The 22,697-nt window shown below is 41.7% G+C and overlaps 1 protein-coding gene across 1 annotated transcript; it reads right to left on the bottom strand.

Annotated features, from left to right (window-relative positions):
- Nucleotides 1-9,613: 9,613 nt before the first annotated feature.
- Nucleotides 9,614-21,938, bottom strand: LOC136884752 (cuticle protein 21-like). The gene is made up of 2 exons (XM_068230050.1): nt 21,825-21,938; nt 9,614-10,117 (listed from the first exon to the last, which is right to left on the bottom strand). The coding sequence occupies exons 1-2, from the start codon at nt 21,936-21,938 to the stop codon at nt 9,614-9,616; spliced, it is 618 nt and encodes a 205-aa protein (XP_068086151.1).
- Nucleotides 21,939-22,697: the final 759 nt, after the last annotated feature.

Here is a 22,697-nt window from a genome sequence, read left to right as displayed (position 1 = left end):
TTAACCGAATTTTTAAATACATGTCTGTTGTATATCCTTTACTGTACCATGGTGGTAGTTATCTGGGATCTTTCCAGGTATGTTGTTTCTTCATGCTTCCCCTGCTACCCTTTACCTGACCAGTTTTCTATCTGGATGTTGTAATGTTACCTCAGATGGCGAACTGCATTGCTTTCTTTTCACAGGTGACCTCATTTTCCACACTTACGGTTGGGTCTGAACGCCTTGACCCTGAACTTTCGTCCGTTAATTATTGGTGACGAATTCGTCTGTTCGTGTAATGCCTCACTTTTGACATCTCTGTGATGTCACAGTTTATTTCGCTCTCCAAGTGGGTGAAGTGTAAAATGCTTCCACGGTGTGGCTGTTGTAAATGATAACTGAAATGGGAACACCAGATACTTTCTTCACACAATGCTCTTCTTCTCTACATACTGAAAGTTGTAATTCCGTGCTCTGATGGGGTACGGTGTACCTCCTGGGGGGGTGGGGTGACTCCCTCTCTCTGGCCAGTAGATATACTGCGGTGATTTGAGCTGCGGAAAAGGGTGGGAAGAAGGTGAGTGAAGATGGTTTTCCGTAGTTTCCCATTTTCACGGCAGGAAAATGCTAGGGTTGTACTCATTGGCTGAATGGTGAACGTTGAGGCCTTCGGTTCAGAGGGTCCTGGCTTCCATTCCCGGCCGGGTCGGGGATTTTAATCGCCTTTGATTAATTCTTCTGACCCGGGGACTGGATATTTGTCTCTTCATATTCAGACAACACACTACACTACCAACCACCACAGAAACACGCATAAGTGATTACATCTCTCCATATAGGGTTGGCGTCAGGAAGGGCATTCGGCCGTAAAACAGGGCCAAATATACATGTGCAACACAGTTCTCACCCGTGACCCCACAGATGTGGGAAAAGCGGTAGAAAAGTAGGAAGAAGAATAATAATAAGAAGAAAAATGGTGGGGTTGTACCTTAATACACCTGGTTTTTTTTTTTTCCTTGTTTAAAAATGGACCATAGGTACAAAGATGTGTTCAGGAATTTTTGTTTTCAACACTTAGCAAACATCTGAACATGGAAACTTCAAGCTGACAAACCTGCCCAACAGCTCATATAGTTTTCAGTGATTTTAATCTGATTTCCACGAAGCAGTGAGTTGCTAAAAACTGTTGTTGAAATACATGTGTTAACAATGAATTGCTAATTCTTGCGGTGTTCATAGTTCGATGATAATAATAATAATAACAATAATAATAATAATAATAATACCTTTATGTCCCACTGGCTACTTTTACGGTTTCTGGAGACGCCGAAGTTGCCGGAAATAGTCCTGCAGGAGTTCTCTTACGTGCCAGAAAAACTACCGACATGAGACTGGCGTATTTGAGCAACTTCAAATACCCCCGGACTGAGCCAGAATCGAACCTGCCAAGTTGGAGTCAGAAGGTCAGCGCCTCAACCGTCTGAGCCACTCAGCCCAGCTTACAATGGTCCATATGTTACCTTTTTATACGGCGGCACATTAATGTTACCCTAGGAATACCAACGGGCTACCACCTGCTATTTCTTCCTCTATTTCTTTTAATATTATAAATAAAAGGCCGTGAAATATTTTTATTTTTACTAACCAACAATGACGCTGAGTGATGTAGATGGTTTGCTAATTGTTACTGTCTGAATGCCGCACAGAGGCATTCAGAGACGAATGGGCATGAAGTAACCCCCCCCCCTCCTCCGTCTGTATTTGACGTAACAAATTTCTTATTTTGGATTGGCAGCCTTTTTCTTTACTTACAGTATTGCTGGCCTCACACACGTATATGAACTCCTGAGGGGCTAAATTCCGGCACCTCGGCGTCTCCGAGAAACCGAAAAAGTAATTAGTGGAACGTAAAGCAAATAGCATTTTTAAATACGTAATAGGGAATACATCCTTACTCACAGGAAGGATAGCATAGGATAAGAAAGAAAGAAAGAAAGAAAGAAAGAAAGAAAGAAAGAAAGAAAGAAAGAAAGAAAGAAAGAAAGAAAGAAAAAAAGAAAAAGAACATTCTTCTGTAGGCAGAGCCGTTCTACATTAAGTGCTGACCCTAATAATTTGAGACTAAGCCTAAGAAGTAGAATGTATAAATATATTTTAGAAGCTTTTTTAATTGAGTTCCTTTTTTCGTCGTCATCACGTCTAAGACTATTTCCTCGACAAAGCGACTGCCTGCACGGTTTACGTCACGTACTTGGAACTTGGTGTGTATTATTGTTGACAGTGCTGTCATTGTTGAACATCATATTACTCAAATAAGTAATATGTATGTTACTTTATTATTAATTTAGTACCGGTATATGATATTTTGGCCGGCCCCATGGTGTAGGGGTAGCGTGCCTGCCTCTTACCCGGAGGCCCCGGGTGATCAGAATTGAGGAGCTATCTGACGGTGAGATAGCGGACCCGGTCCCGAAAGCCAAGAATAACGGCCGAGAGGATTCGTCGTGCTGACCACACGACACCTCGCAATCTGCAGGCCTTCGGGATGAGCAGCGGTCGCTTGGTAGGCCAAGGCCATTCAAGGGCTGTAGTGCCATGGGGTTTGGTTTTATCTGATATTTTAGTTTCACAATGTTGCCACGCGACATACTTAACTTGCGTGTTCTTTGTCTCGGGGAAACTAGTGTAGAAAGAACGAGCTTCATTTTGTAACCGAATGATTTCCTCCTTATTACCCTTACAGATTATTGACTTTTCATTAACATCTGTGCCCAAATTAGAATGAATTTTGGCATGGTCAGATGTCTCCCCATATGTGATGCTTGTAGGGGCCGTGGAAAATGACGAATACCGGTGGAAAAAACTTGAAAAGGATATAAAATTAAGCGGTAAAAACAAGACGAAGTGTGAAGTAGTAGATAAAGTCCTTAACTAAGTTGATACAATTTTCTTATAAATGTATCGTAAAATAAATTTATAAGTTTGCATATGCCTAATAATTGGCCTAATAATGATACTACCGGGCGAGTTGGCCGTGCGCGTAGAGGCGCGCGGCTGTGAGCTTGCATCCGGGAGATAGTAGGTTCGAATCCCACTATCGGCAGCCCTGAAGATGGTTTTCCGTGGTTTCCCATTTTCACACCAGACAAATGCTGGGGCTGTACCTTAATTAAGGCCACGGCCGCTTCCTTCCAACTCCTAGGCCTTTCCTATCCCATCGTCGCCATAAGACCTATCTGTGTCGGTGCGACGTAAAGCCCATAGCAAAAAAAAAAAAAAAAAAAAACATTGCATCACACATTTGGTTACATGACGCTATTTCGTTACACACATTTATGCTCGACGATACCGAAATATAAATATTATGTGCCAGAAAACTGAATGAGTCTCATGTTCAAGTTTCATTTTGATACAGGTTCTCCACCAGTCAGAGTTCTGATTTTCATTGTGCTACAACTGTTTGACCAATAAAATTGAAGTCTCCAACACAAAATTGAACTCAGTAGAAGAAAACACATATTAACATCAGTGCACCTTCTACTTCCCATATCCCACTACCACAAGACACATTCCTGCAAATTCACTTCACCAACTGTACAATAAACAATTTGTATTTGAAATAAAGCTAGGTTATGATAGCCTTCTATCAAAGCTTTGACAACATGTGACATTATCAAGGTCTCTAATCCGCTCATGGAAAATCAATAACCCAGCGCATGCACTCTGCGCTCTGTTCAGAAATTGATGAATATTTAAAAAATAGAGTTATAATTATCGTCGAGCATAAACAGTCTTATGCAGCTCGCCTGTAATGGTGATTAAGACACTCGTATGGAAAATATAAAACTCGCTTCGCTCGTTTTATGAACACACTCGTGTCAATTATTTCTATTATATGATTCTTGCATAATGTACTATTTCGGATGACCTCCCAGCTCTAAGATGATGTTTATGTCAAAAATGGCTAACATTCCTGTGATGTTTGGTATTTTCACACACGTATCACATCACTGAAGATATCCTCAGAATAGATAGATAGATAGATAGATAGATAGATAGATAAGCCTTTATTTTCTGTGGCGAAGTTAGGGCTCTTGGCCCTTTCTTACACTTAACCACACACATATTATTATTATTATTCCATACAATGACATTAACTTAAAATACTAAGAACTACAAATAACACTAAATTTTAAGACAAAAATATGAATATATACATGCAAAGAAGAATGAAAGAAAAAGTAACTGCCTACATAATACAGGTTTGAGGAAAAAGAAAACAAAAAAATCAATACACAACAAAAGAAATAAGAATGTAAAAATACTAATAAGCTTAATAAAAATACTAAATGAAAATTTAACTAATTGTATCCTTGAAAGACTAGATCTAAGTTAAATACTGTACTTACTACTAGCTATTTTTAGACTACTTCTACTTCGTAAATACAATGTGGATGTTTTTAATTTAATTTAAATTATTATATTAAACCAATATTTATTTTATTGTGCAATAATCTCATATCATTTTCACACACAATCACTCGTTCCACTCATACAGGTACTGTACCTTGCTGGAAGCACTTAACGAGGAACTGCTGGTAGGAGGTTTTAAATATACTTTTTGATGCAGCATCCTTGATGTCTTTAAGAAGAGCATTCCACCATCCCGAAGCGGTGATAGTAAATGACCGATGGTATGTGGTTGTTCGGTGGACAGGTATTTCTAGGAGGGACACTGAGCGAGTATCATGGAGATGTAAAGAACCAAGGTGACGAAAATTGCTGGAGAGATAAGCAGGGATGTCTTCCGAAAGTACCTGGTACATAAGAGTATTTGCATGTAGTTTACGCCTGTCGTCTAGTCGTAACCAAGATAATTGTTTATAGTAGGGAGAAACTCGAGCGTCATACCGTAAATCCATAGCATATCTAAGACAAGCATTTTGAGTGCGTTGTAGTTTCGAGCTTAATTCTTTTGTTATATCCGTAAGAATTACATCACAGTAGTCAAAAATGGGAAATAATAATGACCGAACAAGTTGAATTTTTAGTGATCGAGGGAATACATTTCTGAAACGTTTTAAGGGGTGCAAGCCACAATAAACCTTTTTGCAGATATTCTTAACTTGCGCTGACCAGTTTAGAGTTTCCGTTATAATAACACCAAGGTTAGAAACTGATTCACAATAAGGTATAACAGTACTATTTAAAGTTACGGGAGGAATGCAATTTTGTTTTAAAATGTGAAGATTCTTTGATGTACCGATGATAATGGCTTGCGTTTTATGGGGATTTAATTTAAGGTTGTTTTTAATTGCATAGCTATCTATTTGCTCAAGGTCAGCGTTTACATTACATATTGCTTGTTGTATATTATTAGTTCTAGTGTGGTAATAAATTTGCAGATCATCAGCATAAAGATGGTACTTGCAGTGCTTAATTGATCTGGTGATATCATTTATATATAAAGTGAATAGGAGAGGGCCTAGGACTGACCCTTGTGGAACACCAATATTTTTTGTTCGCCACGTTGATTTATTATTATTTGCAACCACACACTGCCGGCGGTTTGTGAGGTATGAATAGAAAAATTCCAGCACTTTCTGGCTAAAGTTTAAGGACTGTAATTTGGAAAGAAGCAACCTAGGATCGACAGTATCAAATGCGCTACTGAAATCTAAAAGAGTAAGTATTGTCACTTGTTTGTTGTCCATTGCATATCTAATGTCATCTGTCACTTTCAGCAGAGCTGTCATGGTACTATGTTTTTTCTTAAAGCCTGATTGGTAAGAGTCGAGTAAAGCATATTTATGTAAGTACGTAAGGATTTGCTCATGTACCAGGCGTTCCAGCACTTTGGACAGGGGTGGTAGGATAGAAACTGGTCGGTAATCTGAAGGAATACTGGGTCCATCCTTTTTTGGGATTGGGATGACGAGGGCATCCTTCCACGCCGTAGGGAAAATTCCTTGGGTTAAACAGTAGTTAATAATGTGTGTTACGATCGGCAGGATGGCACCAATGATATATTTGTAGAAAGACAGAGGTATGCCATCGTGTCCAGCAGCATCTGATCTGAGAGAATACATAACTCGTTTTACGTCATTTATACCAACCTCTTTAAACACAAATGTATCTTGAATTGGCATAAAATGAATATTATTATTATTATTGTTATTATTATTATTATTACTGTTATAAAAATTATTATTATTACTTGTACAGTTATGAAAATTATTATTATTATTATTATTATTATTATTTGCTCTTACAGTGGATTCGGCCGACGTGAAGTGTAAATTTAAGTCATCAAGGGATACATTCAGCGCCTGCTTTGATAACGTTCGACCTATACCCATCGTTCGTAATTGTTTCCATATTTCTGTCGAGTTCTTGCATTTCTATACTTGACATATGTGTTTATATTTACTGTTTCTGATTAACTGTTTAACCCTGTTGCGGAGAACACGGTAATTTTCAAAGTCATTAGCATTACCCGTTCGTTTAAACCTTCTGTACCATGAGTCACGCTTTGCCATTTCTGATTTAATCTCACTAGTCAGCCACGGAGAAGGTGGTCGAGTCACCCGGATCTCTTTCTTGGGAGCAAATCTGTCATACAGTTCTAACACCAGATCAGATAGTTTATTTATTTTTACGTCAATATCATCCATGTGTAAAATATCGTTCCACGGCAGATAATATGCTTCGTGTCGTATTCTTTCCTTGTCCAGATTTTTTATATCCCTGCGTGTTATATATTTAGTTTCATATTTTGGCATCTTTAATGAATAGCAGACATATATTAGATCATGGGTAGAAATACCTGGCACTGCAAGCTGTCCGTGATTTAAAACTTTCTGAGTATTGTTAGTTATGATCAAGTCAATCAAAGTATGAGTCGTCCGGTTTACTGTATGTAGATGGTTAGTAGCATTTAGATGTAGGATGTTCAGGTCTAAGCTAAAGAACATATTTTGTAAATGTAATGAGTCGTTTGTCGCAGTCAGCAGATTTGTATTAAAATCTCCAAGTATAATTATATTTTCGTACAGTGGAATTAACTTTGCTAAGCAAATTTCAAGGTCCGATATATGTCTTACGTCTGGGGGTTTGTAAACTACTCCGATCAGTACTTTTTGATTGTTAGCCAAAACTTCTATAAACATAAACTCAGGTCGATTGGGAATCGTCTGGTCTGAAGTAGCCACTATTTTACTTTTGAGATCATTACGACAGTATATAGCACACCCTCCCCCTATACGTTTTCTTCGGTCTAGACGATGTAAAGTCATGTTATTTAATTCAACCAGACCTGAGTTAAGTGAGGGTTGTAACCAAGTCTCAGTTACACATATGCAGTGCAAGGTATTACTATCATGAAAGAGGGATTGTATTTCGTCAATGTGAGCCATTAACGATTGCGCGTTAATATGACAACACTGTAGGGCTCGCCGATATCTTGAAAGACTTTCCCTGAGAATGTTTCCCGCTGACGCTGCTGAAGGGTAGGGTGAGTGGGGCGACTGGGAAAGGGGTGGGAGCGGGTCACTGACATCAAGGTTACTACAATCGGTAGAAATAGCACTTGTATTGTGACTAGCCATTATCTAGAAAAAGACTTCTGCTTACTCACCTTGTTTTCACCACAAGTACTTCCAGGGGCTCAATCACATTCACTCACACACATACACGCACATTTACTTAAAACTACAACATTATCCATTAATGCCATCTCAGTAATGAGTCCGTATCAATGCTCACTCGTGTTTTACATTAAACTAACAAGTTGTACCATTGTTGTAATTAACACCTTTCGTCCATTGTCACATAGCACAACAATGCGACCGTCCTGGCTCCAGACACGATTTAGGCCAAAGTGATCTCGTGCACGATTTAAAATGTTTTTCCTGGTACCCGTGAGCGATTCCGTCAGGAGAAGGTGCGTGCCTTTTAGCCGACGTTTAGCCCTCCAAATGCGGTCACGATCCTGGTACCGCAGGAACTTAATAATCAGTGGGCGTTTACCCGTGGCAACCACATTAGCCGTTGTTCGCTTCGGAACACCTAGGCGATGGCAACGGTCAATGTCTGACATATTAAGCTCAATATCCAGTTTTTCTTTAATAGTTGATAATAATTTAGCGTACACGTTTTCACCTGGTGCTTCCGGGACGCCATGCAAAATTAGACAGTTTCGGCGGCTGTATTGTTCCGCTTCGTCCATCCGTTCTCTTTGCTCGTCCAGCTTTTCTTCTATTTTTAAAATATTGTTTTTTATGTCTTTCAGTTCACCAGACACTTTCTCTTGAAACGCACAGAACTCCTCCTCCAGCCGCTGTAGTTTCTCCTCCCGGTTGGCGCTGCTGGTCGCCTCCTTGAGTTGGGCGCGAAAATGCTGCATCGCATCTTCAATTGCCGATACCTTTTGAACTACATCCCGTAGCGTCATGATTTTTGTCAGTATTGGACGGTGATTATTAAAACTATGGAGATTAGGTCGCGAACGGCACTTAGTTGCTGTTTATCTTGCAGATTTACGAGTTAGCCTTGACACACACTTTACACTATGACTGAGCTCTCCGCCATTTTGCCATCTGTACAAGATCAAAAGTAAGGTAAGGTAAGGGGATGTTCTGCCTGAAGGCAGGTCCGAACCTCCGCAGAGGTATTCCTGAGCCGGCGTTTACTTGCGGTAGGGTGGCCAGTTCCTTTCCGCTCCTCCATTCCCTTATTCCCTTACCCCCCCCCCACCAACAGCGCGTGGCAACCCATCCAACTCCTGACCACGCCCAATGTTGCTTAACTTCGGAAATCTCACGGGATCCGGTGTTTCAACACGGCTACGGCCGTTGGCAGATCAAAAGTGGAAAGGATAAAATAGATACTCATTGCACTCCTGTCTTCTCAGGTTAGGGGTGCCACAAACTCCGTCTGTTCCCCTTGTTAAGGACGAATGAATTTATTAAGAAAGAAAACTGTAAGCTCTTCAGAAGGCGACGGGAAGCAGCTGAAATTTTAAACTTTTTTACAATTTGCTTTGCGTCGTATCGATAAAGATAGATCTTACGACGACAATGGGATAGGAAAGACCTAGGAGTGGTAAGGAATTGGCGTCCATGGAATTAAGGTACATCCCAAGAATTTGTCTGGTATGAAAATGGGAAACCACGGAATACCATCTTGAAGGATTCCGACAGTGGGGTTCGAGCCAACTATCTCCCGGATGCAAGCTCACAGCCACGTGCCCCTAACCACTCGGTCATCTCACTGGTAACTGTAGTATCAATCTCAAGATTATTCCTTGGGAAACTAACATAACAACCTTTCTTTCTCCGGCAATATGAGAGTGCTGAAATTCTCCGTATGTAAAACTAAGGGGAATACGAGGTCGGAAACACATACTTCTGTAATACAATACTGTATTCTTAAAGGAATCAACAGTAGTTTCCTCTTGGCAGTTGGTAGTGTACAGTCTTTTGCAAATGATTTGGAAGGAAGGCACAGTTGAAATGATGTAAGGATAAATGAATTGTAATCGCATATTTCAAATAATTATTTATTTGCTGAATGATTGAAATATTTTACAAGATGATGGAATGGATGATTGGCATTACTTATGTGATCGAGATTAACCGATGAGGGCCTTGCCGTATCCGTAAGCGGGGGCGGCATAGGCGAGGGGAGCAGCTACCTTAGCGACGGCGGGGGCGGCGTAGGCGACGGGGGCGGCGACCTTAGCGACAGCAGCGACGGCGGGGGCCCTGTGTACAACGGCGTTGAATCCGTTGACGGGGTCAGCGGTGTACTCTACGGTACGGGTGGTGCCGTCAGGCTCGACCAGGCTGTAGCTACCCTGGACAACATCTCCTTGACGGCTCTCCTGCTGTCCCTTGGAGTCTCCGGTCAGAGCGTCCTGGACATCGTAGGCGTAGCTGTAGCTTGGGTTGGGGTCGTAGTCGGTGTCGACGGCAACCTTAGCGTAGGCGGGGGCAGCTGCGTAGGCTACGGGAGCGGCGGCGTAAGCGGGAGCGGCATAGGCACGGGCGGCCAGAGGTGCGCCTGGGGCGTAGACGGCGGGGGCGCCGAGGATGCCGGCGTTAGCAACGGCCACGAGGGCGGCGAGGGACAGGACCTGTAAAAATGGGCAGAATTCATTAAGACAACCCAGGTCATTTCATTAATCAGATACAATTTAGATTAAGGTAAAGAATAACAAATATATATTAAAAGCTTTTCAACTGTGTACATTTGTCTGTCATCACGCCTGAGCGTATTTCCTTTTATTCAGTCCAGAACGAGAAATGTCACATGCAACTTAGTATCTTAAAACATTAGCTCCTTGGTGTCCGACATAGTGGCATGAAGACATTTAATATTAAGCTTGCTGAAAATAGGACTCTGACGCTGTACGGTCCACGGTCTGGCATTCGATTGAGACAGTCCCGGAATCGGTTCCCTCCCGGGCCACAAGAATTTTAATAGCATACGGTTAATATTACTCCGGCTCTGGGACAAGGTTTTCGTTTTGATACATTTCCTTTAATCTACATATCACAGAAACACGCAATAATGGCAACATCCTTCCACATACGCTGGGCGTCAGGAAGAGCATACGACCGTAAAACTGGGCCAGATACAGAACTATTGCCAACCCAATAAACTGGGCTGATAATAATTAATAATAATAATAATAATAATAATAATAATAATAAACATAACGATCTTCTTCTTGTCTTCTTTTCATACCGCTTTGCCCACACCTGTGGAGGTCGTGGGTGCGAACTGCGTCGCGTATGTGGATTTGGCCCTGTTTTACGGCCGAATGCCCTTCCTGGCGCAAATCCTATTTGGAGGGGTGTAATCACTATTGCGTGTTTCTGTGGTGGTTGGTAGTGTTGTATGTTGTTTGAATATGAAGATGAGAGTGTTGGGACGAACACAAACAACCAGTCCCCGAGGCAGAAGAATGAATCAGAAGCGATTAAAATCCCCGTCCCGGCCGGGAATCGAACTCAGGGCCCTCTGAACCGAAGGCCAGTACGCTGACCATTCAGCCGAGTCGCACATAATTTCTTATAAACCAAGGTCCACGGGTGAGGTTCTGATTGTCAACAGATATCACTACCTCATTTTTGTTTGAAACACCTTACACTAAGGTCGTCCTGCTATCTGACACAACCTCCTTTAAGCTACAGGTCATTTGAACGGAGCAAGTACCGCGCGCACGGCTTGGGTCGCTTAGCTATCAGCTTGCATTCTGGAGATAATGGGTTCGATCCCAATTGTCGGCAGCCCTGAAAATGGTTTTCCGTGGTTTCCCATTTTCACACCAGGCAAATGCTGGGGCTGTACCTTTAAAGCCACGGCTGCTTTATTCCCACTTGTATCCCTTTCGTATCCCACCGTCGCTTTAGGAGCTACCTGTGTCAGTGCGACGGAAAGAAGATTATTAAAAAAAATACATTTCATAGACAGGTTAGTGTAGACATGTCCCCTCTTGGCGAGCGGAATGAAAGGAAAGTACTCGCTTGTTATTACGTCATAAATTCCAGGAATATCTGTATTCCTCGTGAAAAAGAAAAGGTACAATCTCAGCTATAGTGAGGTTCCAAGCTTAATTACATTGAGTTGTTCCTGTCTGTTAATGATATTGTGTGTGTCCTAGCCTTGTTCAGTTTCCCTAGGGGGGTCTTGTATGAAGTCAGATGAATCTTCGTAGCGACTTTTACGACCGCATGCCCTTCCTGACGTCAGCCTCACCAGAAGAGTAAATGGGAGAAATGAATGACGTGGTATACGATAGCAGAAAGGAAGATGGTGAAACCTGTCGAATTGCACCACGGGGTATGCTCAACGCTTTACGTCTCCATCCGACGGACGAATCACCATCAACAGCGTAATATGCCCCCACTCCATATGAGCACTGCGGAGAGCTTTGGAATTAAATCCAAGATTCTGGCACGCAATACAGTGATTGTATACCACCACCTCTCCTGTCCTGCTGGCCAACATTCTGATGGTGAAACTATTTTCTACCAAAGGGACTCAAACCGGTTAACCACGGTGTTAGACCGTTTGGGCTTCAACGCCTTAACGATCATGGCCGCCAGGTTGGACGTGTCTGTTAATGAGATAAGGTAAGGGTGTATTCTGCCCGAAGATAATTCCGAACCTCCGCAGAGGTGTGCCTGAGCCGGGGTTTACGTACGGTAGGGTGGCCAGTTGCTTTCCGATCCTCCATTCCGTTACCCCACACCAACAGCGCGTGGCAACCCATCCAAATCTTGACCACGCCCAATGTTGCTTAACTTCGGCTACGGCCGTTGGCTGTTGATGAGATGATCTTAAGTAATTAAATCGGACATTCGTGTTTGAAATTGTCATCAAAGGAAACTTTTCTTAGACTGTTATAATAGCCTTTGGTTTGTGTTTTTATTTTATTTTACCTTGCACCGTTAAATTTCGTCATGTTGTTTTTTATGTGAAAGCGCCAAATCATGGGGAATCGCGCAAGGGTACTTAATAGTGTGTTCCGATACGAATTTTTGACGTCCCGTTGTGTGTTATTCTAGCTCCGAGTCTTCTTCTAATTGGCTTGAAATTATTAATAAATTATAGATTCCATAATTTGTTTCTTAAATCACCCACTCCTGTTACGCCTTCTGCGACTGAGAACTTTACTCTTCGTTTTGGCGGGACCGATCCACCTCAGTCTGATTTGAAAGTGCTCAAATAAGGTCACATTTGCGGACCTAAAGGAACTCGTTCGGGATAAAAGTCTAGCACCTTGAAATCTTGGAAAGAATTCAGCTCCATGGATACATGGTTAGCATGCTGGCCTTGGTCCAAGGGTTTTAACCTTATTTGGTTAATACTTCTGCCTCAGGGGCTGGGTGTTTTTGGTGTCTTCATCATTAGAAATCATGTTAGATACTTCGTCATCCTCACAGACATGCAGGTCAGTTATGTACCATCTGTTAGAAAAAGACCTGCAATAGGCCTGTTCGAAGGCTTTTCGCCATTATTATTATTATTATTATTATTATTATTATTATTATTATTATTATTATTATTATTATTATTATCTGGGAAAACTGTAAACGTACTAATTGCAACGTAAACTCAATATTATAATTGTATTTGACAGACTTGAAAGTGTTGCTTATAGTGTTCCACAGGGTTCTGATTTAGGACCTTCGTTATTTAATAGGCCGTACAGTATTTGAAAGGCATTTTTTTGTTGAAAATATTTGCTACCTGTGCCTTGAATAAGCATAATTTTTTGGCCAGCTTTCTGGACTCGGTTATTTCAGAGACGTAGCATACGTACCTTGAGGAGAGCCATGACTGTTCAGTGATATGACTGTGTCCATTCCTGGACCACTCTCACCTTATATACTGGTACTCGCTGACCACCGCCTTTAGCACCGTCAAGTGGGGGTATTAGCGGCCCACCCTTCCCTCTCTACTGTGTCTACGACAGGTGCCAGCCCTGTAATATGTTCTTTGAATACATATTTTGTATGTTTCACGAGTAAGGAACTGACCTGCCTCTGTGAGTGTGTTTGTCTTATTCCAGAATTAATGGATCAGTATTTTGACGGGTGATCTTAGTGGTGCAGGCAGTTTGTACCATGTCACGTTGTAGATCTCATTCCGATACTCTGGTCATTATTTGTTACCACAAGCGGTAAATAGACAGCATTTTTTTAATTCGTTTGAGCGGCATCTGGACTACAGAGCTTCTGTTTTAGCTATGCTGTTGTTGTTGTTTGCCGCTACGTGTGTTCTTTTAGGTACCTTGAGCTTTTTTTGGCCCGGTAAACCTTCATTTCCTTGCTCAACCCTATCTTGCGTACCTTGAACTATTTCTTTGTCTCATTGTGGTTTTCTTCTGGAATGAATGTATTGGAAGTTTCTGATTTTGCTGGTTGAACGGTAATTACTCCTGTTAGTTATTGTGGCTCGATTAATATGAAACATTGCGAGATCCCTCTGTACCTGATTGATCCACAGGGATCCAGTGACTTCTTCCCTTGTTGGCTGCTTGAAGATCGTAAAGGACAGTCCATTCTGAACGGGTGTCCATTGAAAATCAGCCCTCGTCTTCTGATGGCCTCTCTGAGGTTTCCTCGGTGTTCGTTAGACTTTACGGTTGGGATTGGACCATCGCCTTCCATTTGGTACGATCCTTGGTCCTACTATCTTTCTCAAGAACCTCGTTTCTTGTATTTCGAGGGCTCTTAGTAGTTAGAGATAGGCACTGTGCTGCGCAGACAGCATTTATCATTCTTAATAGCCAATAAGCCCACTAGGAATACGCTAAGAATTTAGAGGAGTGCGCCTTCCTTTGTGCCCATATCTCTTTTATTCTCTTACTGTGGACTTTTTTCTGTCTTCAGATCAGGTTTTTCCAGTGTTCTTTGTCTTTCCTCTTTGTCGACTTGCCATTTTTGAATTTTGGACCGAAGTATACCCAGTTTTGGATATCTTGATGTAATTCTTGCCTGTTCCAGATCAGTTTTCATTTCACCAATCCATTTCATTGTGTCTGTTTTGGTTTTACTACTGTTTTCATAAAATTACGCTGTTTGGTAAGCCTGTTCGTGTGTATTCTTTTAAAGTGTCCATAGTTTCATAATATCACTTTGAATATTTGACTTCATATTTGCCTCTGAGTCGAGTTTTTGCTTTTATGCCTAAAATTTTTCTTATGATTTTGCGTTGCTTTTTTCAGTGTTTACAGTGTTTTCACTGCATTTCTGTTCAAAATTAGCATTTCTGACCCATAAAACATTCTGGTTTAATGGATAGGGCCCGGATTTTTATGCAGTAATAGGTTAGAATTCAAACTTACTGAAGGGAGTTGCAAGTATAGTCTCCCTTCACAACCGTTGTACTATGGGGATTGCATAGATATTAGGGGTAAGATCCATCAAAACCCCTGTAATCTATGTTACTCTTACTACGCTATGGCAGGGCGGGTGGCCGACACGTGCTAATAACCAAATTAGTTTGCAATCTAACCAATTACTGCATAAAAATCCGGGCTTTATTAATGACTGTCGTAATCCCTCAGTTTCGTGTACTAGACATTTTAGGTTAGCCGGTATGCAGATACCTATGTTTGTCATCTCATTTCGTTGGCTTTTGTTTTGAGGCCATGTTCCTGTTTCACTAACATATTTAAATTGTGATACTCATCTAATTTTCATATATTGTGTCTCTGAGTTTTGTTATTATTATTACTGAAAATGGAAATCCATAGCCATTCGAGCGGGTCAGGAGTGTACTGAATGTACTAGCGACTAGGATATGAAATGTGCCGGCTGACGAAGCCTGTCCATTTTTCTGGGGCAATGATTAATGACTGACAGATGAAATGATAGTGGAGAGTGTTCTGGGTTGAAGAAACGCAGGGAAAACCTGAGTACCCGGAGAAAGATCTGTCCCAGCCCCGCTTTGACCAGCACAAATTTCACACGGAGTGACCGGATTTCAACTGCGCAACCTAGCGGTGAGAGTCCGGCGCGCTGCCGCCTGAGCCACGGAGGCTTTATTATTTACGATTGCCCTTGTTGTTTCCTCTTCCGACCTTTCCGGTATTTCTTCATCATTGCACTATGATTTTTCTTCTCTCCTCAGAGCACTTTGGACCTGGTTCACTTTTAATTCTTCCTGAGAATCCTTCTATACAAAAAAGTTTATTTTCGAAAATCCCTAGTTTCATAGTTCCCTGTTCTCGTATTTTATTTCTTTCTAAATATTTCTCGACCCTTTTTTTTGCAACTTGTTTTACGTCGCACCGACACAGATAGCTTTTATGGTGCCGGGCTGAGTGGCTCAGACGGTTGAAGCGCTGGTCTTCTGACCCCAACTTGGCAGGATCGATCCTGGCTCAGTCCGGTGGTATTTGAAGGTGCTAAAATATGTCAGCCTCGTGTCGGTAGATTTACTGGCACGTAAGAGAACTCCTTAGGGACAAAATTCCGGCACCTCGGCGATTCCGAAAATCGTAAAAGTAGTTAGTGGGACGTAAACCAAATAGCATTATTAGGTTTTATGGTGACGATGGGGTGGGAAAGACCTAGGAGTGGGAAGGAAGCGGACGTGGCTTTAATTAAGGCACAGCCCAGGATTTGCCCAGTGTGAGAATGGGAAAGCACGGAAAACCATCCTCAGGGCTGCCGACAGTGGGGTTTGAACCCAGTATCTCCCGGATGCAAGCTCACAGCTGTGTGCCCCTAAGCGCACGGCCATCTCGCCCAGTGAGAAGAATAAAGCATAGTGCAATGATGGAGGAATACTGAAAAAAAACGGAAGAGAAAACAATGAAGGATGAATTGAAATTGTCATGTGGTCCTTAGCAGCCGTTATCGTAAATACTACTACTACTAAAAATAATAATGATACTCACCCTCGGGAGGCCAACTTTGTAGACGTGGATTCGATTCCCAACTCAGCCATTTTCGAAGTGGTTTTCTGTCGTTTCCTATTTCTCCTCCAGGCAAATGTCAGGATGGTACCTAACTTAAGGCCACGGCCGCTTCCTTCCCTCTTTCTTGCCTGTCCCTTCCAATCATCCCATCCCTTCACAAGGCCCCTGTTCAGCATAGCAGGTGAGGCCGCCTGGGCGAGTTACTGATCCTTCTCTTCAGGTGTATCCACCGACTCATATTCTCGCGCTCCAGGTCACTGCCCCTGAGGCGGTAGAGGTAGGATTCCTCGCTGAGTCCGAGGGAAAATCTACTCCGGAAGGTAAGCAGATTAAGAATGATAATAATAATAATAATAATAATAATAATAATAATAATAATAATAATAATAATAATAATATATTTTCAGGCACGTAAATATTTTAAGTTTTAAAATCAGGAAATAATTCATTATGTTCCGTCTTTAGCAGTATAATTGACAGACTTGAAGGACAACCGGTCACGTATGTTACGAGTGAATTCCACCAGGGCTATTATTTATGAGCGTGGATGTAATGATAGTCTATCATATTTAATTCTTTGCCATTCACCCCTGCAGGTAGTAAAAAGTCTATTTGCCCTGCACGTATAAGCGAAGTGCTGAGAGTCGTGCCTTGCGTGTAGCATGTGAACAAAACCTCTTTTGCTGTCATTCTGGACATACGGAGCGCTGTTTTCACTTTCAGTCAGTCACCTTGCATATTCTCCCAGGTAGATGCCGGCCTCGCGGTATAGGGGTTGCGTGTCTGCTTCTTAACCGGAGGCCCCGGGTTCGATTCCCGGCCAGGCCGGAGATTTTTACCTGGATCTGAGGGCTGGTTCGAGGTCTTACTCGGCCTACGTGATTACAGTTGAGGAGCTATCTACAGTGAGATGGCGGCCCCGGTCTAGGGAGCCAAGAATAAGGGCGGGGAGTGCTGGCCAAACGGCACCTCATGATCTGCAGCGGTCGCTTCGTAGGCCATGGCCCTTCGGTGTTGTTGCGCCGTAGTGTTTGGTTTGGTTTTAGGAAAACAGTAGATAATAGAGTGAAACATTTCTAGTAATGAGATTCATGGTCCATAGCTGCTATATTACAATATGAATGGAACTTTGATGAAGACTGTGATTACACCTGAAGATGACGGTCGAAACAGTTAACGAAACGTTTGGATGAAGGTTGAGTTGTACTGAAGCACAGCTCTGTGGCCAAGAAGAAACGCACGGTAAAGGGTGCGTAGCTTGCACTCGAAAGATAGTGAGTTCGAACCTCACTGTTGGCAGCCCTGAGGATGGTTTTCCGTGGTTTCCCATTTTCACGCCGGGCAAATGATGGGGCTGTACCATAATTAAGGCTGTCTTTTTGTTCCCAGTCTTAGCCCTTTCTTATTCCATCGTCGCCATGAGATCTATCTGTGTCGGTGCGGAAAAAGCTCAACTAGCACCACCAAATGTTACGCGGTTTTTGTTAAACCTCCCACTGTGGGTGGGGGCAGTAGGATGGTATCCGTTGAATATCCTATCTGGCCTAGGGGGCGACTAAAAGGGCTTCCAGGTCTCTTAATTGGGGAACTTGTGTCTGCGACCAAGGGACTTAGCGAACTCTTGTTCCTTTCCGACCCCGGCGGTATTAGGTATCTGGGATCAGGGTGTCTTTTATTTTCACGCCTTTCGTGGCCCTTGTCTTTCTTTGGCCGATACCTTAATTTATCGAAGTGTCGAGTCCCTTCCTTTTTTTACTCTTATCATATTTTTTAATTTTTCATGCAATTAATACATATATTTCCTACAAGTAGTTTCGGTAGACTGAAGAACCTAACAGTGTGTACCTGAAGATGACGGTTGAAACAGTTTACGAAACGTTTGGATGATGGTTGAGTTGCACTGAGGCCAGGAAGATTTTATTTCTGTTCTCCAGTCTGATCTTTAAATCAACCCAGATCCTCAGATACGTGCGGTAAGGGACGTGCAGCTCAGAACTTGCACAGTGTCTACGCAAAAAATATAAAAATCTGTTAAAGGCGCTTGTCAAGACGCTATGTAGTGAACAAGTGATATTTGTAAAATAGAAAGCCACGTTCCTCGGACTCACACACTCTGCACGGCTGTATACTATCATGCCAGATAGATGTGCAGTGGCTGGTTGTGTAATCAAGTTCAGTACCTCAGTAAAATTATCGCATGACCCCCGGCCATAAGGCATATATGTCAAAATACATATCGTAATGTGCGAATTGAAATAAAATAAGTGCTACAACGTCATAAGATGAAGTGATATGTTGTCATTTCTTTGCCCTCGATATTTGGGATAATTATTTGCTACTTTTGAATTATCTCTTTCTTCAGAAAATGGGAATTACACATACCACGTTGTTCACCTTAGGCCTATAAAAGAGTGAAACATTTCTAGTAATAAGATTCATGGTCCATAGCTGCTATATTACAATATGAATGGAACTTTGATGAAGACTGTGATTACACCTGAAGATGAAGGTCGAAACAGTTAACGAAACGTTTGGATGAAGGTTGAGTTGTACTGAAGCACAGCTCTGTGGCCAGGAAGATACGTGCGGTAAGGGGTGCGTAGCTTGCACTCGAAAGATAGTGAGTTCGAACCTCACTGTTGGCAGCCCTGAATCAAGTTGATGAAATTCCTGTAAAAGCAACTGTAGCATAGGCTATAGAAATGGACGATTGTTTGGGGTTGCTGGAAATAAAACAGAATTTTTACTTCCTCCTTCCTTTGATCATCTTAAAGAGGTAGTAATACTTATTCCGGTTAAGTTACTTTCAGGGTCAGATATAGCAGCAATGTGTAAAGATCTCTTACAGCACAATTAGTAAATGTATGTGGATTGAAAACATTGTGTGTCGTAACTTACTAATGAACTTACTAAAGATTCAGGGAAAGTTACTGCTTTGAAATGGAAAATTCTTGCCTAATCACTTTCGTTCTCTACGACATTGTGCAGGTATTTACAAACATTCGCTCGGAAATAATTCTTAGACAAGTGTAAAAGCAAAGAAAATAACAGATAAGATGATCATCTTTATGTTCTCCGTTCAACTAATGGGGAACAGCAACCAGAGATGTATAAATCAATTGCCAAATTCTTAAGACCCCGATGTAAGACTATAAACTTTGACCTGATACAACATCGGAGAAAATACGTAGGCAAGTCTTTCAGTATCTGAAATTTTGTTCTAATTGTCTTTAGGTTGGTTCTCAGCAGCCTATGGTAGGTTTCAGCGTTATCAGATCAGTGCGACGTAAAGAGAGCCAAGCCACTCTCTATTTGCACCAAGAATGAACAGCGTTGCGTAATTTTTTTTTTTTTTTTTTTTTTTTTTTTTTTTTTTTTTTTTTTTTTTTTGTGGAGTGAGGGTGTATCAGGAACGGAAATGCATGAAGACCTTCATTACAATACGGGGCAATGTTTTGTCACAGCGGAGTCTTTACCAGTGGATTGAACCGTTTAAAAGGAATGGCACGAGCGTGAAGGATGAGGGAAGATCCGGGCGTCCATCTGCAACTGATGCCAATATTGAACAAGGGAGTGATACGATCCTGAATAAGAGACGAATAACTGTTGAAATGAAGTGTCGTATGGCTTTTAGTGCCGGGATATCCTAGGATGGGTTCGGCTCGCCAGGTGCAGGTCTTTCTATTTGACGCATGTAGGTGAGCTGCGCGTCGTAATGAGGATGAAATGATGATGAAGACAACACATACACCCAGCCGCCCGGCTATTGGAATTAACCAATTAAGGTTAAAATCCCCGACCCGGCCGCGAATCGAACCCGGGACCCTCGGAACCGAAGGCTAGTACGCTGACCGTTCAGCCAACGAGTCGGACGAGTAACTGTTGATGACGTGGCAAACCATTCGCTCAGTAGCCACGGTTCTGCATATGAAATCATGCATAACAGGCTTAACTTTTACAAAGTCTGTTCGAAATGGATTCTAAAACAACTCAATGAAGAGCAGAAGCGCAGTAGTGTGGAAATCTGTCAGCTCCTACTCGTCGGGCTCCATGGCTAAATGGTTAGCGTGCTGGCCTTGGGTCCAGAGGGTCCCGGGTTCGATTCCCGGCTGGGTTGGAGATTTTAACCTTAAATGGTTAATTCCCTTGACTCAGTGACTGGGTGTTTGTGCTGTCCCCAACATTCCTGCATTTCACACACCACATATAACATTATACTCCACCACAATAACACATTTTCCTACACATGGCAGATGCTGCCCATCCTCATAAGAGGGTCTGCCTTACAAGGGCTGCCCTCGGCTAGAAATAGTCACAGGAAATTAATTATTAAGCACCTACTGGAGCGTTATGCTAACGAAGATTAAATGGATCATCACTGGAGATGAAACTTGGGTTCACCACTTCGAACCAAAGAGCGAACGTCAGAGCATGAAATGGAAGCATTCGCTGTGGCAAAACATTGTCCCCATATTGTGCTGAAAGTCTTCTATGAATTTCCGCTCCTGGTACACCCTCTGACCACAAAAAAAAAAAAAAAAAAAAAAAAAAAAAAAAACGGATTACGGAACGCTATCCTTTCTTGGTGCAAACACAAAGTGGCGTGGCCATTTTTATGTCGCAACAGCGCAAGGTGTACTGATCTGATAATGCTGAAACCTACCACAGACGTAGACAACGGTGTCGTCTAGCGGCTGGTGAGCACACAACGCCATAGAGCTAACCTAAATATAATTAGAGCAATATTGCAGATACTTATTGATTTCCCCTCGTAACTTAACATACTACAGTTGCAATGTTTACATTTCTTCTTTTTTCTGTGTGTGTTTTTTCTGTAAGGACTCAGAACTATTAAAACTACGAAATCCAAGTACAATATTATAGAAGATTCATACCTGTATGTATTCTAAGTGTATATTTACTGCTTATATTTTGTATTCTAATGTATTTGTAGCTGGCTGTTTGGTTGGTACCTAAAACCAATACAGAAAGCAAAACTAGTAGGGTTTCCTATAGATAAAGAAATATTTAATGATATATACAGCTTTATTATTAATTTATAAAAAGAAACCTCCTGTGTTAACAGACTCTTAGGAAAGGCAAGGCAAAACTGATCAAATCTGATGGATACGTTACAAAGGAATAAAACACATGCATGCGTAATTTCTGAAGTTTTTGCCAGTAACGACATTATGCACTGAATATGTGGTACCTCAGGACCCTAATGGAAGCTCGGAGAGCTATCATATAGTTCACTGGTAGCTGGAAACGCTTCCATGTGTCGACGAATTCTTGAAGTATGGAGTAGTGAGCTCCGACCTTTAGTCCGATTACTTCAATCTCTTGAAGATGGTATTTGGTTTTATTCTGGGTCCGTAAACCTCGTGTTTCTCTCGGTTACCTCTCTTGGTTGGCGTTTGTGGTGTACGAACCGAAAAATTGGATCTATCATGAAGCCTTTAGAGCCGTATTCCCTCAAAGCCATCATGTCGATACGAGGAGAACTGCCCTTCATGGCCAAGGTATGTGTTTTTTGATTGACTTCTAAAATATTGAGTGTAAGCTTACAAGACATTTATGACTAATGAACAATTATTCACCATCGTTTTGAAATACAAGTAGCTGGGTGGTGACTTTTGGAAATCACCTCCGGCATAAATGCAGTTCCGGAAGAACGACCTAAAATCGTTTGTTTCTTTACTCGCTTCTTTTTTATTCAAATCGTAGCCAAATTAACTCATTTAAATAATTCCTTCTGCAATGTGTTCCTTGGCTCAGTACACTGAGTCGTTTTTTGATTTCTCTAAAAAAAATTGTCCACACCGAATGTAGTAAGAGTTTAAGTGAAACTCTGCATTGACTCACATTAGCGCTCGTATTGGTAAATAAATGTCAAACTGCTAATCTAATCGACCAGAATAGAGATGAATAAGAAAAGGATTTTAATTTTTAGGAATAAAGAATATATTCTCATATTTTATTATATTTTATTTACCTAAACTTCGTAGCTCATATCTCTAGGATGTTTTCAACATTGAGTTTCTTGCCTGAAGGGCTAGAACTGTGGATTTCTCTTTATGATTTTGTGACTCGGTTAGTGATGACTAGACCTCGGATTTTTAGGTGGTAATAGGTTAGAATGCAATATAATTTGGTTTGTACGAAGTGTCATGCAACCCGTTGTACCATAATGTAGGAAGAGTAGCATAAATTCAAGGAGTTCTATTGGCTGTACTCCTAATATCTATTCAAATCTCATAGCATAACCGTTGTA

Source organism: Anabrus simplex, chromosome 13 (assembly GCF_040414725.1).
Source record: "Anabrus simplex isolate iqAnaSimp1 chromosome 13, ASM4041472v1, whole genome shotgun sequence".
In the NCBI taxonomy this organism is placed as follows: domain Eukaryota; kingdom Metazoa; phylum Arthropoda; class Insecta; order Orthoptera; family Tettigoniidae; genus Anabrus; species Anabrus simplex.
The sequence above is the reverse complement of the archived record's forward strand: the minus strand, read 5'-3'. Positions and strand labels throughout refer to the sequence as shown.

Excerpts from the sequence above, each read along its gene's own strand:
- LOC136884752 (XM_068230050.1), bottom strand. The coding sequence starts at position 21,938 with ATGAAGGGCAGTTCTCCTCGTATCGACATGATGGCTTTGAGGGAATAC. Across the intron at positions 10,118-21,824 it reads ACAAACGCCAACCAAGAGAG|GTCCTGTCCCTCGCCGCCCT; the intron begins GTAACCGAGAGA and ends CCATTTTTACAG.